Source organism: Eumetopias jubatus, unplaced genomic scaffold (assembly GCF_037043125.1).
Source record: "Eumetopias jubatus isolate StellerSeaLion01/CBP00866 unplaced genomic scaffold, mEumJub1_p1.0 scaffold_5, whole genome shotgun sequence".
Classification (NCBI taxonomy): Eukaryota; Metazoa; Chordata; class Mammalia; order Carnivora; family Otariidae; genus Eumetopias; species Eumetopias jubatus.
In genome coordinates, this window is record NW_028274811.1 from 61,610,259 (window position 1) to 61,627,479 (window position 17,221).

The 17,221-nt window shown below is 35.9% G+C and overlaps 1 protein-coding gene and 1 long non-coding RNA gene across 10 annotated transcripts in view; both read right to left on the reverse strand.

The window, feature by feature from the left end:
- Window positions 1-713: 713 nt before the first annotated feature.
- Window positions 714-9,720, reverse strand: LOC148164366 (uncharacterized). Its single transcript, XR_015768184.1, has 2 exons — window positions 7,983-9,720; window positions 714-2,950 (listed from the first exon to the last, which is right to left on the reverse strand). It is a non-coding gene; the product is annotated as an uncharacterized LOC148164366 (long non-coding RNA).
- Window positions 9,721-11,619: 1,899 nt separating this feature from the next.
- SSBP2 (single stranded DNA binding protein 2) overlaps window positions 11,620-17,221 on the reverse strand; it is a 284,391-nt gene continuing 278,789 nt past the window's right edge. For all 9 annotated transcript variants that reach the window (XM_028114524.2, XM_088023370.1, XM_028114523.2 and 6 more), the window contains one exon: window positions 11,620-12,220. In XM_028114524.2, the coding sequence (XP_027970325.1) occupies window positions 12,191-12,220 (30 nt within the window). In that variant the 3' untranslated portion in view covers window positions 11,620-12,190. The remainder of the gene's footprint in view (window positions 12,221-17,221) is intronic.

The window sequence follows — 17,221 nt, forward strand, 5'->3', positions numbered from 1 at the left end:
ATAGAACGCTTTCCTTGTTCCTTTCCTTAAAAGCTGCTAAAACCCAGACAGGCAAGTAAAAGTAAAAATAAAACAAAACCCCCCAAAACCAAAACCAAGCTTACACAATATGAACTATAAATTCCTAAAAATGCCAATAAGGAATTAGAAGTTAAAAGTAAGATTTACAATAGGTTTTGTAGGTTTCTGTGGGAACTAACAGAGGGGGTTGGTGCCAGAGAGGCAGTTGTGGTTCACTCTAAGTAGCAGCTAACTTGCCCTGTATTGACTCAAGGAACAACCTGATTAGTGTTTACTAACATTGTTTCTATAATAGGTCCCCAGGGACCAATAGGGAGTGAAATAAGTAGGAACAGATTGCGAAAGATTACTGACAACTGGCTTGCATGTACACAGTGGGTCTTGTGATAGAGATGAGGAATATGGCTAGCCCCAAAACAAAACATCTTGAAAAACTGCTTAATGGTGAAATGAATTCTTTTATCAAAATGTAATCATTCATCATAGAAAAAATTACAGCAATTGTGAGATGTCATTACCACTTGCCATAGTAGTTTAAGATCTGTATTGACTTGGCTTTTAGTTAACTGTGTTTTCCTGGAGTCTTTTTTTGTCTTAATAATATTCCAAAAAAGATTGACTTTTTTTTTCTTGCCTGTGCCTAAATTACTCCTTGAGGAATAAAGTAGGTGTTTCAAGAGCCACATTAATCCTTTTATTTTTTTATTTTTTATTTTTTTTAAGATTTTGTTTATTTATTTGACAGAGCGAGAGCAGGAACACAAGCAGGGGAAGTGGGAGAGGGAGAAGCAGGCTTCCCGCTGAGCAGGGAGCCCGATGTGGGACTCGATCCCAGGACCCTGGTATCATGATCTGAGCCGAAGGCAGATGCTTAACAACTGAGCCACCCAGGCGCCCCCACATTAATCCTTTTAAACTAATATCCACTCATGAAGGTGCATTAACTCTTCAATAATTCTAAGTAGTACCTTAACTACAAGGACTAACTGTAGGTACTAGAGATAATAGAATTCCCAAATGAGATAAGAGAGAGAGAAGTAGATACATAGAGAGGATTTAATGCAATTCTGCTCACAAAACTTACGTGAATTACTTGCTGAGCAAGTTAGATTTCAGTTGATCAAGATAATGCATGATTGGATAACTAATTTCTTCATTGACTTGCAAGAGTATTCTCTATACACTCTTCTACTGTGAAAGGAAAATAGGTGTCTTTCTTAGTCCTTTTTTTGAAGTTTCCGTCCCCACCCCCATCTTAATTATACCCTTTGCCTTAAACTTGGCTTGAGAAATGAGTCCTTGTGACGTAGGCAGAGGCTGTCAAACTTTTAGCTGAAGGAAAGGGAGTGTTGTGCTCAGGCCCGGTGAGCAAACGGAATTCTTTCAAAGGAAGATGGAGGAGCCAACCCTACAAATAAATGTCTTGGCCCTTTGCGGTAAGACTCCTCCTCTGGCCTCATCTCTTCTGGATGTAAAGGTCAAAGGAAACTCCACACAGCCACCTTCACATCTCAGTGCACTGGCTAAATATCTTAGGAGAATAAAGAATTCCTAATGGGGAACTAATCTTATAATTCTTTGTTTGCATTCCAGAATTGTACACACTATACTTTCCACTTCAAACAGTTCAACATACAAACATCCTCAGAAACCAGTTCTTTTACATCTCGGATCCATCTTGTATTCGAGTCTGAAAAATTTTTCTATATACTCTTTTAACATAATCACTGAAAATAAAAATTAGTAGCCAAGTAGCTATGTAAGGAATGTCTTGAACTCTAAGCACATTTTGAATATTTAAGTTCATTTTCATCTTTTAAACAAATGGTAAAATATAAATTCAACTTATGAAGTAAAGAAGCATTTACTCTAAAGAGTTTGAAAGCTGAAATATGTTAATAAATCACTGCACATATATACTCTCTCTCTCCAAAGCCAAAATTACTCAGATATTTTAAAAATCTCTTTTGGTGAAGTCCCTAGTTTCTGAATTCTATGTCTCTTTTGTGTATAGGTTCTTATGCCAGAAATAGATATGAAGTGTCTTAATTATTGGCATTTGTATCAAAAAACAGTTGGAATCATGTAACTTATTTTTGGCAAGTGGAATCAAGATCACCACAAAGGGATCTATAACCATAAAGCCTATGGTATGCATTTTCATCTACGGCAAGAAGGAATCTGCACAATAAGTTAGGAATTAGCTGTATGCCTTTAACTTCTGAACTGAAGTTTATGTAGCAGTTTATGATGAATTACTCATCTTGGTAAATGCCAATTTTCTACTCATTAGGAGTGTTACCCATAAAAATAAACCTATCAGTTATTTTACCAGTAAAAATGGGTTTATTTGGGATTAGCAGAGAACTGCAATTCAGGACGTGCAAGCCATGGCAAAATCACAGGCAAGACCTGAGAACAGAGGAGAAGAACGTTCTTTTTTAGAGGAAAAGGGGTAGTGGGAGGGGCCATTATAAACAAAAAAAGTCTCCTGGAGTCAACTGGGAGTTCAAAGTGTAGTGGCTCTTCATTGGTTGTGTTTTGACAGTCTTTCATTGGCTAGGCTGTTGCCAGGCAAGAAGAAAACCTTTCTTCCTTCCGCTGGGGTAGTAAAGTGGTGGGTTCTTCCTGTCAGAAACGCAAGGTAGGTCTCTTCCTGTGGAGGGTCTCCAATTGACAATTAGCAGTAGAACATGAGAGCTCCCCCTGTTGGCGCCCCCACTTCGCCTTCCTTTCATTACTTTTCACAGGATAAGAACATCTATTTGTGCAACGACAATGAAGAAGATATCTGATTTAATAATTTATCTGCTCCAAAACTCCTCTTCAGTTGGATAAACTCATACATTTCCAGTGCCACTTTAATGCACAAGTGGGATGAACAGAACCTCCTTTTCGAGGCCCAGTATAAACTTGATGAGAAGCAGTACTGCCAAGTAAACCAGAAAGATATTTTATTTTAAACAGATTTCAAATGAACATCTATGTTTTCTGGAACATAAAATTTTCCAATCTGTATTTCATGTTTTCTGAAGTGCCTACTGCCAGAGCAAAACAACACAATATTTCTGGTTACTTGAAGGAAAAACTGTTGCTGTTATTCATTTTTGCAAATACACAGTTCAGTAACTCTCTTCTACACAGAAGCATGCAAATCTTTCTAGCATTTGAAAATATGGTAGCAAATACCTTCTCAAACAGCAAGGTTTTAAATCATCTGGGAAGTGAGGTAATCAGAGACAGCTTGCCAGACCTCTGTTCACCCTGGACCATTTCCCCTCTGAGATGATTTAAGAAGCTCATTTTAGAGATACTCATGGTATACAAGTTCTACAGAGATTTGGGCTTTGCATGCTTTACATTCTAAAGTGAGCTTTACTGGACCATGTAATTTTGCACCCAGAAATCTTTCAGCAAGATTACTATTTTTGAAAAGAGCCTGAGATTATTGCACTGCCTCGATTTCACATGGTATTTTTGCTAAATGGATTGAATTTTAAACTCTGATGAGTCAATATTGAGAATTTGGTTATGGTCTGATTTTGTAGAGTAATTATCCCTAGACACACTGGCAATGGATTTACAAATCTATCTTTGGTGTAAATTAGATTTGGCTCCAATGTTGGTTTTGCTTTGGTTATTTATTTGGTCCAATAAATTTCTTATTAGTAACTGTTACAGTGAGCACTTCGATTTTGAATCTGGGAACTTTTATGGTGAGATGGATCTCCTGCAATTGCTAATGCTTCTATTTTCATTTAACACTTTCATATATGCCCTATATTTTTTAATGTGTTAATTGGATTCTCCTTTTTTAATAGATACAAGTTTAGCTCTCTGGGTTTTTTCATCGAATCACAAAGTATGTTGAGGTAAATACTTCTCAACTAACGAAGTAAATATATAAAAATTTGACTAGTAACTGCTTGTTGTAATAGCATGCTGAGTTCTCAAAATTAAAATTAATATCACTTTCAATGATTAACAATATGTTCTAACAATTTTGAGACCATTTAGTATGTGTAATAGCTCTTCAGTCACAAGTGAATAACTAACTTGATGACAAAACAGTGAGCACCACAAAAGACTATATAGAGAATAAGACATTTGACTTTACAATTCTTAAGCCATTTCTTTCTCTGAAACAATATTTACATAAATAAGCAATGCTGAGTTCTTTTATACAACATATACTAATTTATATATTATATGCAATAATTGAGATTAAATTGCAAGCACATTTAAATGCAATTTTTTTCATGTGACATGACTAGACATCAAGAGGTTCCTCCCTATTACCATCAAGAGTTATGTGCTGTAAGATGGAAAGACACAATCTTCTGAGGAAAATCTGAGACCACTGTACATTGAGAAGAGCAGCTATAGCCAAGCAGAGCCCAACACATACTTGCAGGGAAGCTTTGCAAACTGAATGGGACAGCTAAACATTTTTTTTCCCAAAGATTTTATTTATTTATTTGACAGAGAGAGAGAACACAAGTAGGCAGAGCGGCAGGCAGAGAGAGAGGGAGAAGCAGGCTTCTCATGGAGCAGGGAGCCTGATGCGGGGCTTGATCCCAGGACCCTGGGATCATGACCTGAGCCGAACGAAGGCAGATGCCTAACTGACTGAGCCACCCAGGCGCCCCAGGACAGCTAAACATTTATATGTACAATGTCTGTTGGTTCTAGATCTTTCCATAAAGGGATGCCCTATTTCTCATCAGACAATTTGTGTAGGTAGTAAAACTTCTGGAATTTCTTTATAAATCTTTATGCCTCTTTTGGTGTAAAGTGTTTCTTTACTTTTAAGAATACGTTGAGAGTGGGGGTAAGGGGAAATTGGAGGAAAGTGGTCAAAAGGTAAAAACTTCCAGTTATAAGATAAATAAGTACTGGAGATGTAATGTACAACATGGGGACTATGGCTAACACAGCTATATACTACTATGCAGGAAAGTTATTAAGAGTTAATAAGAAAGTTATTAAGAAAGTTATTAAGTGTTCTCATCACAAGGACAAAATTTTTTTCCCTTTCTTTTCTTTTTATTGTATGTGTATGTTAGCTGAACCTTATTCTGGTAACCATTTCATAATATACGTAAGTCAAACCATCATGCTGTATGCCTTATACTTATACAGTGATGTATTTTAATTATTTCTCAATACAAGTGGGAACAAATCCGATAAATACAACACGGGCATTTGGGGGCTACTGCAAAAATTAAATATAGATTGGTTGTTAGGTAATGTTAGGGAATTTTTGTTAACTTTAGTTGTGATAACACTGTTGTTATATAGCATAAGTCAGCAACCTATAGCTGGTGAATCACATGCCTACTTGTGTAAATAAAGTTTTATTGGAACATAAAAAAAGAACACATTGAGCTGTGAGAACAAATACTTGATGACTTTTACTTGATACTTGATACATATTATTTGGGGCTAGGTATGCAGACACTCTAACCCTTTTTCCTTCATTCTGGACTCTTAGACTATTATCTCATTCACCAAGAGGAGCTGAGGGGGAATTAAACTGATTCTGCTGGCTTTTATTTATCTATGCTAAATCTTATCTTAGTTATAGGACTCCTACTTGTTTTAAATTAAGGGACCATTCAGTTGCCTTGCTACCCACCCCTCCATCTCCCAGAAATCCAGACAGCTTGCTACAATTGCCTGACAAATTACTTGAGGCAAACTTTGGCTCAGGAAGGTGTCTGGCTATTGGAATTTATGGCATTTTCCTTTCTAAGCACTAGGTACAAATGTGCTGCATTGCTGAACTAGAAAGCCTTGTTTGGATCAAAACCAGAATACTAGAAACACTTAATACTTAAATACTCTTAAATACTGTGGAACCAGTATTAAAGAATTTATTAGAAAAAGATTTATATATTTAATTTATATCTAGGATGAATTTTTAATCTCAGTTATAGATCTTCCTCCTCCTAAATTTTTATTTATCTAGTATGCAGGACCTACTTCAGAATCTTTTTTTGGACAATGGTGAACTGAGACAACCATCTGTACAATTCATCAAAAAGATAAATGCACTTGAGGAGAAGCATAGTTTTGCATAAATTACCTGCATAATTGCTTCAGATTTCCACATTATGTATAATGTTGTTTGGAATAAAATATAAAACTATTATCCATTAACAGATATTTGATAACCATATTAACGATTTTTGGTATTTGGTTTAGTTATCTAGAACCAGCCACATATAGCCTTTTCTTAATGCATATCAATTCTTTGATACTATAGACTCCTGTTTTTTGTGTTAGGCATAATGTCTATCTACCTCAGTCATATACACAAATCCACATTAGTTATATTTTGTCATTCAGAAACACTTATGCTTGCTTCCGATGAATAATTTCCTTACTTTTTCTATAAGTAATAAAGCAGAGGCTAGAAATGAAAAGGGTAGAAACTGTAAATGAAAAGTTGTATTTTTAAAATTAAGTGTGAAAATAGGTGCTAAATTAAGGGACATTTATGTACCTTTTTATGACAACCTTCCATTTCCATTACATGAATAGTCCAGGTATTTGTACAAAGACATTAAGTGATAAATCCATTTGAAGATAAATGCAATAATGGCCATGTATGCACGCAATGCACATGCACACACGTGCATGCTAAATTTACAGAATGTGTCAGGTAGCTGATGGCCATGGTTGAATTAAGGATAGTAGATCACTAAGAATCATCCCAGATTCCAATTATATTTATACATAATTTGTTCATTTGTAAAAACCTTACAAATAATTCTATTTTTCCAGGATGACATTATAGGTAACAATTTAACACGTGGGAAAAAAACATATTAAGCTCTTACAATCACAATTAGGTAAATTAAACAATCCGATCAGCTCACAGCTTTCATGAATAAAGAATTCTATGAATAAAGACTTTTCCATTTTCCATACTGGAAACAACAGCATGTCTTTTATTCACTCTAACGTATCGTTTTTGGTAGAAAGTAATATACACATTTTAATGAGTAGTTTATATTAATATTTCTAAGGTATTGCTAAATGTAAAGATTTGTTTTTAAATTATGTAAACTGGACAGATTATTTGAACTGCTTCCTAATAACTAGATGGTTAATTACATTTTACTGAGCAATTTTACCAGGACATGATGGAAATTTAGCTGACAACGTTTTTGTATTGTGTTCTGAGAACACTGTGAGGAATCCAAATTTCACTTCCTTGGCAATATAGTGAGGTCATATGATGCAAAAGAGAAAGTGGGGTAAAGTTTTAATGTTAATTAGAAATAAATCCTTGATAGCATTTTTAAAGGCATATTAATACTTTTTTCATGCTAATTTCACATTTCATTTAAAAAATGAAATGCTAAATAGTTCTAGGAACAGACCACAATATTTCAATGCCTGGGATAATCAAAACAAGTCCAGTTTATCCTGAGGATAGTAAAGCCACAGCCACAAAGGGAGAAGAGACAAACTGTAATTCTATACATGAAAACATTTAGTCCTACTTTAAAATTTCTAGTATCTACAGATAATACTGTATTTCATTTTTAAGGATGTAGTCAGCAAAAATATTTACATTAAACTACTTACAGAAATTATTTTTCTTCTATTCAGGAAGACCGATTATATTAAATTAACATTAATGTAACATTAAGTTACATTAAGTTAAGGAAACTCAACAGAGGAAATTTTCCTTAGGAGACTATTCAACTGAGAATTTCTCTTTAGAATATAGTTTAGAAAAGTAATTAAAATGGTCTAAGGTGTTTTTCATCTGTAGGTCATTTCTTTCAAAAGTCTGATTTACAAGTTCCATAGGTAAAGCTGATGCTTTTGGTGAAATAAATGAAGAATGTCAATTCAATTTCTTGTAAACAAGTATCTACATTAAAAAAACTATAATCATACGGCAGTGAAGTAACCAAGGAATAAAAGATCATTTATGCTCTTACCTTCAGATGCAGTGCCTTCCTAAGAAGGTCTGAGGTGGACAAGCTAACATGGGTATTGTTAAAGCTGGGCACAGGAGATTCCATCTGCTTATGTCTTGTATTACTCTCTTTTCATCCCAAATCAATATTATCAGCTACTTTACCAATGAAATAAAAAACAGTCAAAGGAAAGAATTACGTTTAATCATTACCGGTTGTGGTATAAAATAATGTAAGTCATAGTGGGAGTGTTTTGTGAGCAAACCTCCTATCACCACCCCCAATATACGCATGTGCACGTGCTCATACAAGTTGAGTATGCAAAACAGAAGTATATTAATAGTGGGTCACCACTGTTTCTTAGACTTGTCTGGTATTTCTCAAATTACGCTTTGAAGACGCAGGGAGCCTCTTACACTGCTTACAACTGGGTACGACTGTTTTAAGCAAACACAGACTCCTGCTCCTCATTGCAAACAAGAAATTTACACCACCAGGAAAGGGTTTTTTTTTTTTTTTTTTAAAAGACCAATTTACCTTTTGGAGAATATGTGGCAACTCTCCCCCACCCCCATATTGACCTTCTCCCTCCCATACTATACACTCATGCACTACTTCTATCAATTAGTATTTTCAAGAATAGAGCATTGTGGTATATAAAACATAAAAATGAAGGCAAAACCAGTGTTAAAATACTACAATGCTTTCCAAAGTCAAGTAGCTATGATTTGTGGCATTGCTTCTAATTCACAGTGATAATCAAGAAATGGAAAGTGCAATTACTTCTCCTGGGAAAACTATATACTGTATGAGAAAGAAAAGTTTAGGGGCTGAGAAGGTAAAAATGTCTGTATCTTACTTCTCCTGGATGATGCAGGGATTGGGAGGGAGGTACAGAGGAAGACATGGAAGAAGCCAATCAAGACTTCACAGTATTAAGGACTGTGTAAAATTCTCTGCCGAGGGAGCAGTTTTGAATGCTTTGCTGCACATGCCCAGAATAATATGAAGAAAAGGTGTGGGTAGAGGTAGGGCTTCCTCATGTCCCAAGCTGAAATTTATTTTGTTTGCTGTTTTTTAAGCTACAGGAGGAATGCTAACTGAATGATCCTATGAAATGCAACAGAATTCAGCTATCTTAGAGCATCATAAAAAGTAGAAATGGAAGATTTCTTTATTCTATTTCTGGAAGGAAAAGGGTGTTTTGGGCACTTTGCATGGCTCAGGGAGCAGAATTGATTTGTTAATCTTTTGGGTAACAGAGAAATCTTATCTTCAGCTTCCTAGCTGCACAGTTCCTATACATCAGCAACTGAGTCCAACCTGGAGCAGTTGTAACAGAGCACTAGGATTCATCCGTCAAATGTGTGGGTATTACCAGGTCAATGGCACTTTATAGCCTTTGTTCCCATGGGAAACTTTGTTATAAGACAGCTAGACTTTAGAAACAATTTGGCATATATTTTCAACTGTAGTGAGTCCAGCAGAATGCAAAGCAGAGTAATGAAAATTAATGTTTTCACTTGTTACACATTTTCACATTTCATATGTGTATTTTATGTATTCAGTGTGGGCAAGAATTGCTGATACTATTCCTGTGAGTTGGAATATGTAAAAATAACGCAGGAACAGGTAGTATATATCAAGACCAATATAAATGCATAGATAGAGATGGAAAACGCAAGAGAAAAGGATAAAGTTTAAATGATTCAAAACCTATAAAAAAATTACTATGCAGATATACTATCCTCCACGTGGTGCACGAGAAAGTTATTTGACATTAAAATTCAATATTCTTATTTTATGGTTTTCTTAAATAGAACTTTCTCTTCAAAATAAATTTTCAACTATTTCGGGAATTTAAAAAAATTTGAAATAGCCATTTATAATCTGGATTGCAAGAGAGAAGAAATAAATACTTATGATGAGTTGATTGCTATACATTGAAAAAATCGAATTTTACTTTTTTTTTTTACCAAGTAGACTAGGAATAATGGGACCCATATTGCCATTTATACTCTAATATTACCCCTAAAATAATGGCAAGTAAAAGTGGGGTCATGATTGTTCATGATAATAAGAAACAATACCTTCTTAGAAGGCAAATAAAAGAAATTTAAGATCAATAGCAATGGAGTGAATAGACAAAAAACATTTGAAATTTCTAGCATCATAAGATTAAACTTAATAATCACAGGGTTGAAAGTGTTCACACAATGATCAGAAAAAAGTGAAAATTAAAATTATTTTTGGTAAATTCACATGTCTATCCAAAGTGTCATCTTCAGATTACCTTGGCTTGAGTTAAAGACCTTTTAATTTGACTTTTTCATGAAAGTTCTCTGCAGCTTGAAAGCTTGAATCTGTTCTCCAGTGTGCAGTCCTAGGTCCGCGCACACTGTAGGATGAATGGTCACTCATTTGGTTAGAGTTTAAATCTGGAGCATACATTTAATTCAGCTTCTTTTCCCCCCTTCAACAGTTCTGCCCAGCATCCCTGTCATGCATAGGCCAAATCTTTACTTTCAGAAGGGGTAGATCATTACAAATTTGAGAGAAATAAGTCATCTGGGACCAGGAACTAGCAAATATACGGCTAAATTTTCACTTTAGAAGCCATCAGCCTAAAGGAAGAAGGATTCCTCTTACCTGAGATTAAACAATGCTTTTTCAGATTCTATGGAGTTTGAGATATAGTTGATGTTTACCAGTGGCTATTTGTATCACAATTTTAACAAAGGACCACCAACTTGTCTTTTGGAGTGCAAAATTAAAGTCTTCACACTTTTCTATGATGATTTCGGTGTTTGTACGTAAGATTAAACACAAAACCCCCAAAAGATCTGGAAAGTGCCATCGAACAACTTGTTTTAGTAAGGAAAGTGTTCTTTTTTTCTTTAATTTTTAACATAGACACATTCTTTTCTGAACAATTACACAACGTAGATTTAGCCTGCTGAAGTCAATGGCCAGATGAATATAGTTACTATAAATGATTTCCCTCTAAATAAAAGTCCTAGATCCTGGGAACAGAGCAGGCGCTGTGCTGCCAATGAGAGGTATGCACAGATGGGGCTGTTACCAGTCAGTTCTGCGGCTAGTAAGCAAGCTACGTGGACAGAAAAGCAGCCCTTCAAAGCCCCTCCGGTCCAGGAAAAACTTCTTTTCCCCTTCTGCTCAAAGTCTCAGTCAGTGGAATGTATCTTCTTTGCAATGTCTATGTGGAAACGTTCACAAGAAGTCTGAGTAAAAATCAGATACCATTTTCCATTAGCATGTTATTAAAAATTTAGCTCTACTATTCCTGGTGAGAAGTGACAAATTCAAGCACTTCTGGGCTTTATCATGTTAAAGAGAAAATATGTTTCTAAAAATATGACGACCCCTGTCATTTTATTGCTATGGTCTAAAGCAGTTGGGGCTAATTAATGATTTTCTGTATCATCAAAGACAAGTCAAGAATTCCATCTAAAGCAGTTATTGCAGAAATATACTGTGTTAGGCCCTCGTTGAAGTATTTTTCCTAAATAAAAAGTACAAAAATACTTCTCACTAAAGGTAACTGAGAAGTTGTTTGATTTGACATAGGATGAGGGCACACTTTTTTTTTTGAGACAGTACACTTTATGATTCACAGGAGAACTTGCATCAGACGCAATTTAATGAAAGCTCTCAAATAAGCAATTTTATTCCTATCCATGATTGCAGACATTTACAAAACCATAACATCTGAGTTCACCTTAAAAAATAACTTATATAAAGCAGTGATATACACAGCACAAAATAGTTCAGGGAGGGGCAGGAGCAACTTTTAATAATTAAAATGTAAACGTGAAAAAAAGGATGGAATAAAAGTCCCTACTTATTTCTACTTAAGATGTCATGTAATAATATTTTACAATGTCCTGTGGGTAAATGTATGTATGTGCATATGTCCATATAACATACACATATACAATACATTCTCTTTCCCACACATATACATACACAGATAATTATTTGCAGTTCAGTTTAGGGCAATTCTAATATGCCACTCTGTACAGTTGTTTGAATCACGTTTGGACCCGCTTTCTTCAAAAAATAGGGGAGAGAGCAGGAAATAAAAAGGTTGGTTTGGTGTGACTGAGATTCCTTTGTTTAACTGTACACTGTGATGAATAATTTTCTTCCGTAGTAGTTCTGTGAAGGGCTGACTCACTGTGGTTTTCATGAGGAGACTTGGTAATGGATCACACACTCATTGTCATGCTAGGGGAGTACTAGAAAGAAAAAAGAATCCATATTTTAACAACAATTCTTTTACAGGCCACTAATGTTCTTCTCGGTAAACAGTAGTAACTATGAATTTTAATGTCTTAAAATCTTTTATGTTCAAGATTTTTACCCTCATGTAACATAAAAATAAGAAGCTATAAAAAGAGTAAATTTATATAGAATTGACTAAGTCCTGAAATTTTTAATATTTCCTCTGGAAAGCGACCAGTCCCATCTCCCTGCACTTAGGTAGTTGATAATTACCCAGTCCCTCAGTCTTTTCCCTCTAGCCAGATTCATGTTTTATGGGCATTTGTAACATTTTGGGTAAATCCAATCTACAATGAAACAAGCATGAGGGACAGTCTCATTACCTACCGGCTATGTAAACTTGGAAGGTTACCTAACCTCTCTGCGTTTCAGTTTACTCACCTGTAAAATGGGTTTAATAATAGCCTTTATCTTAAAGGGACTTGGGGAAGATTAAATATAAAATCCTTAAAACCATGTATTTCTTGAATATACAGAAAGTGTTCAGCAAGTGTTTAATTAATAGTGTGAGGGAAATAAAACAAAATAAAAAACATAAAGCATTTAGAATGCTTAAGAATCTGATTATACTTTAGGATACACTTGTCTTCTGGCTCCAATTTCAATACACAATATTTTTAGGGTGGGAACAGGGGGTGCTGTTGTTACACATTACTTGTCAGTTTGATGAGGCTAACAACTGGTAAAAGGTGAGGCTTTCAGAAATTTGGAAAAGGGGTCTCAAAAATTATTAAGAGGAACAAAAAGCAATTTTTGTGATAATTATTCCCGAAGAATAGATTGTGACAGAAAAGTTCTAGAGCAACACTGTCTGAACGAACTTTTTCAATCATGGACAGGTTCTATAATCTGTGCTGTTCAACATGGAAGCCACTAGCCACATGTGGCCACTGAACACACGAAATGGGCTAGTGTGACTGAGGAACTGTAATTTTAATGTTATTTATTTAAATTTAAATATCCCCATATAGCTGGTGGGCACCATTTTGGACAGCACAGTTCTAGACTGTCTGAGGTGTGGAGGGGTATCCACTCCCAAATGGTAACGGTCTCCCGATGAAGAGGGTTTCTAGGTGAAAATGTAAATGTAAACCTTTAAATATTTTAAATATTTTGTTAAAAATATTTGGTGAGGACCTGGTGAGGACCAGGGCAAAAGGGGATTCCTTTAAACATGTTAATAATAGGGGCACCTGGGTGGCTCAGTTTGTTGACTGTTGGACTAGTGATTTCAGCTCAAGTTGTAATCTCTTGGATTGTGGGGTCCAGCCCTAGTCGCTGGGCTCCTCGCTCAGTGGGCAGTCTGCTTGTCTCTCTCCCTCTGCCCCTCTCCCCGACTCTCTCTTTCTCTAAAATAAATAAATCTTTAAAAAAATGTTAATAACGATCATGCCTCATGGAAAGAGGCAGGTGAATTCAAGAGGCCTGGTCTCAGACAGCAGGGCCTTCAACAGGAAAAGTGATGATCCTGGGAAGTGGAGCGTGAACTTTAAAAAGAGAGCAGGCAGAACAGAATGAAGTGAGTTCTAGATGAGCTGAGTTACTACTACAGGAACCAGAAAGGAGGTATAAGGTGTATACTGAGCATTTTACAGGGATAGCAAGATGCCCTGAGGAAGAGCATAGGGTCACAACCGCTCAGCTGACAGAAGTCTGGACAGAAAGTTGCTAGGGGTAAATCTAGGGCTCAAACCCAAACCCCACATTGATCCTAAGTAAAAGTGGATGGGGAGGCCTGAAAAATGGGTCAGTGGACCCTTGGGGGATGATTATTAATCCTTTAAATGCAGGTCAAATCACAGAAAATCTACTTGTTAATCACTTAATAGCCTCAAATTTCCTTTCAGTATAGGGAAGCTACATTATATATGTTACTGACTCTAATGTTGGATTACAGTGAGTAGGGTGATAAAAAGGGGAGACTTCCAGAGGGGAGAAGGAGGTTCGGTTTGATGGAAAAACCTTTCCGCCTTTACCCTTCAGAGTGGCAGCAAGAAAGCAGAGCAGAGCAAAGCAAAACCTAAAACCCAAAGCAATCAGACAAAAACTGATGAAATGAGCCCCCACCCCACCCCCCGTGCCAGGAGGATAGCCCCTCATTTCATCAGATGATACCATGCAAATCTCCCATTATAGATAGTAACAGCAAGCTACAGCCTTTGACTAAACAGAATTATATTTTGATATTTGACCTTTAGGGGTAAGAATAAACAAAAAGAAAATACATGGATACAAAGGTTTTATTAAAAGTAGAAAAAAAATTAAAGAATATGGCAAAGTGGGCAAAGAAAAGTTTAATTTAGGATTTCTATAGCTACTGTTACTTAAATAAGAATGGTGATCCAATCAGTTGTTCAATAGAACTTTGTGTGATGATGGATATGTTCTATTCTGTGCTGTTCAACAGAACAGTCATTAGCCACACATGGCTACTGGACTCTTAAAATGTAGCTAGTGTAAGTTAGGAACTGAAAATTTAGCTGTATTTAATTTTAATTAGTTTAAATTTAAATAGCAGAGCTAGATCATCAATCATTGTTTTAAGAAAAAGATTTTATGGATATATGGGGCCAATTATCTAAAAAGAGTAAAAGATACTGATGCATTTCAGAAAGGACTTCAAAGGAAGTTTCTGGAAAAAAAAATTTCAGGATAAGTCAGAATTAACTCTAGTGACCATCTCACTTAATACACACCCTGAATAACTGAGATTTTAAAAAGTAAGGGCCAGATTCAGTCAGAAAGGATAGAAGCATCTGCTCCAAGCAATACAGCTCAGAAAAATTAGCAAGCATCTAATATAATTGAATTTTTGGAAGTATAAGTAACTGTAAGGCGATGCTCTAAGTGTATTAGGTACAGTATACGTGTAATGTATGAACCTCTGTATGTGTGTAATGTGTGTGTGTAATGTGTGAGCATCTATGTGTGTAATGTGTGTGTGTAATGTGTGAGCATCTATATGTGTGCAATGTGTGTGTGTGATGTGAGCATCTATATGTGTGTGTAATGTGTGAGCATCTATGTGTGTAATGTGTGTGTAATGTGTGAGCATCTATGTGTGTGCAATGTGTGTAATGTGTGAGCATCTGTGTGTGCAATGTGTGAGCATCTACGTGTGTGCAATGTGTGTGTAATTTGTGAGCATCTGTGTGTGCAATGTGTGTGCAATGTGTGAGCATCTATGTGTGTGTAATGTGTGTGACATGTGAGCATCTATGTGTGTGTGATGTGTGAGCATCTATGTTGTGTAATGTGTGAGCATCTATGTGTGTGCAATGTGTGTGTAATGTGTGAGCATCTATGTGTGTGTAATGTGTGTGTAATGTGTGAGCATCTATATGTGTGTAATGTGTGTGTATAATGTGTGAGCATCTATATGGGCAATGTGCTACTTGCACCGCTGAGGTTGTAAACTCCTCAGGGGCTGCTCCCTTTACTGAAATGTCTTCATCTACGTAAAATAAGGGGAAAAGCACAAAATTTCTAGGAAACTCACAGAATGTACAAGCAAAAAGGAATTCCATTATTGATTACTATTCTTCAACATTTTTCCTAAAGTAAAGGAAGAGTAGGTGTTAAACGGCATCTCCTATTCAGAGACATAAACTATTTCCGGGGCAGTGGCCTGAGACCACACGGCAATGTTGCCATTGTGCTGCTGCATCCAGACGGGATGACGTATTGTGATGTTTGTGCCCAATGCTGCAATACCAGGCTGCCCCGTTTCCCAACTATTCTGTGAGTCTGGTTCTCCTTAATGAGATGATATAACAGCTCTTACAAAGTCATTAACTGTTTGGTTTAGCAAAAACAAAACCCTAAAGGTATAATTTCAAACATGTACTAACTTATTTTGCCTTTTTATGTAAAATATATTGTGAAACGGTATAAACTAGAGAATTTGTGATTTTTCCCTTATTGTACACAGTTCATGTACCATGGAACCCACCGCAGAGATCCATTAAGCCTTTGCACAATGTGCATAAGCTCTTGTTTCTACACTTCAAGAACACTTCAGATCTCACTGCATTTCTATTGCTAAGCATCTCTCTATATTTTTTCTTAATGAGAGATAAATAAAGAATAGTGCAGCTACTCTGAACTAAAGTAAAGCAAAATAAATTTAGTGTTTATGTGACTGGGTAAAAGAAAATTTGTGTATAATAGAAAATGACAAAAGGGAGTGAGGGTAATAGAAGGTGACCTATCACCTTGTTTAGAATTCCTATTAGATACCATGATTTTTAATACCACTTCTACTCAGTTGAGTATAGTTCAATGCCATGGAGAAAATATTCTGTTAGATTAATTCCAGAAACAGGACTAACTGCTTTCTTTACTGCAGACACATGAAAAACTACTTTCTGAAAGAAGCCTTTTTGTATTCTTGATTTTCAAAAACAAACATTTTACTGAATTTGAACACTAGGGGGCATGTTTGTTTCTTGAAATAAAGGTCTTGTTTATGATTCCCCAAAAAAGGCTGAGTAGTGAAACATCTGATTCACATTTTTCTGTGTGCAGCATGTTGGCGCTGCAAGGTTTCTGACTTTGGGTTGGATATTTTGTTTCTATAAATATTAGTTAAATGAAGTAGCATGTGTGAAGGGACTAGATAGTGGCCGGCACATAAAAAGCACTCAGGAGATGTTCGCTCCCTCCTCAGGCCTCCTTCTGTGGTTAAACTTCAAGATATGACCAACAAACCCTCAAAGGGCAGACTACTCAAAAGTATGTGCTTTTCAGAGTTACATACATTTAGAAAAAAACACTAGAATGTACATGTTCATTCATTCAAAGATGTTTTCTTTTTAAATTCGTTAAACAGTTCTATTTTTCCTTGATTATAGGAAAGCTCACTTACGGATACCTAGCCTATTTACTCCTTTAAAGCCTTACATTCGTCAGCAGGGAATGTCTTTAGTCTTCCTTTCTCTCTGTTCTTCATTTCT